The sequence below is a fragment of the Hyposmocoma kahamanoa genome, unplaced genomic scaffold, assembly GCF_003589595.1.
Source record: "Hyposmocoma kahamanoa isolate Upper Pololo Valley unplaced genomic scaffold, ASM358959v1 86074, whole genome shotgun sequence".
NCBI classification, from domain to species: Eukaryota; Metazoa; Arthropoda; class Insecta; order Lepidoptera; family Cosmopterigidae; genus Hyposmocoma; species Hyposmocoma kahamanoa.
The window spans coordinates 1-929 of NW_020654294.1; the positions used below are offsets into that span (position 1 = coordinate 1).

Here is a 929-nt window from a genome sequence, read left to right on the forward strand (position 1 = left end):
TGAAGATGCCATTAGCACCATCAGGCTGCCGTCCGGGGAGCCCCTCTCATTGAAAAATGGGGTGGAGGCTCCCCGGAGGGCAGTCTGCGGACTGTTGATTCCTGGCCACTGGGAGGATGCACGCCGAATCGGCCGCATCCTCAAGTGGCAAAATCCATGGGCGGAGGTTCACCGCTGGTTTGTCCACAAGCTGCAGAAGCAAAGTGGACATACCTTCGTGGTGGTGAGCCTCCCCGAAGAACTGGTCCCGGCTGTCCTGGGGCATGACCGGCGCTTCACTTTCCAGTTAGGCACGGTCTACCTCAGGTTCAGATCCAAAAGGGGCCTGTACACGGATACGCCGCCTGAGAAGGCGAACATCATTAAACCACCAATGGATGTCTCCCCGGAGCCCTCTACCTCCTCTGGCATCACCGGAGAAGGGAAGGAGCCCTCCCTGACCCCCGTCTCTGCGGACGAGTGCGTGTCGGGGATGGGAGACATCCGACTGAGCGAGGACGAAGACGAGGACCTGCTGTCCACTGATGGCGGTTACCCCCTCGCTCAGTAAATTACTAACCATCCAATGCAACCTCCACCACAGCCAGGCCGCAACGGTTCAACTCCGGAAATGGTTGGAGGCAAACAACACAGCCGTGGCACTGATCCAGGAACCGTGGATCAGCGCCCGCGGCCAAATAAATGGACTCTCACAAATGAGAGGTAAGCTGATATCAACTACCATCTCAGAAAAACCACGAACTTGCATATATTATTCTAATAATTTACATGTACAACCACTAACAGAATTCTGTTCCAGAGACCTGTGTGCCGTCAAGCTTTTAGCTGACACGGCCACGGGCCTGCCTGAAGTGGTGCTCGCCTCTGTCTATATGGCAGAGACTGATGTACCACCACCGCAGGAAATGGAACGGCTAATCAAATACTGC

General features: G+C 55.4%; 1 protein-coding gene across 1 annotated transcript; it reads left to right on the top strand.

The window, feature by feature from the left end:
- Nucleotides 1–78: 78 nt before the first annotated feature.
- On the top strand, nucleotides 79–929 carry LOC113234973 (the record flags this gene model as incomplete). Its single annotated transcript, XM_026470489.1, has 2 exons — nucleotides 79–702; nucleotides 800–929. A coding segment is annotated over one exon (472 nt), but the record flags the coding sequence as incomplete, so codon positions are not given.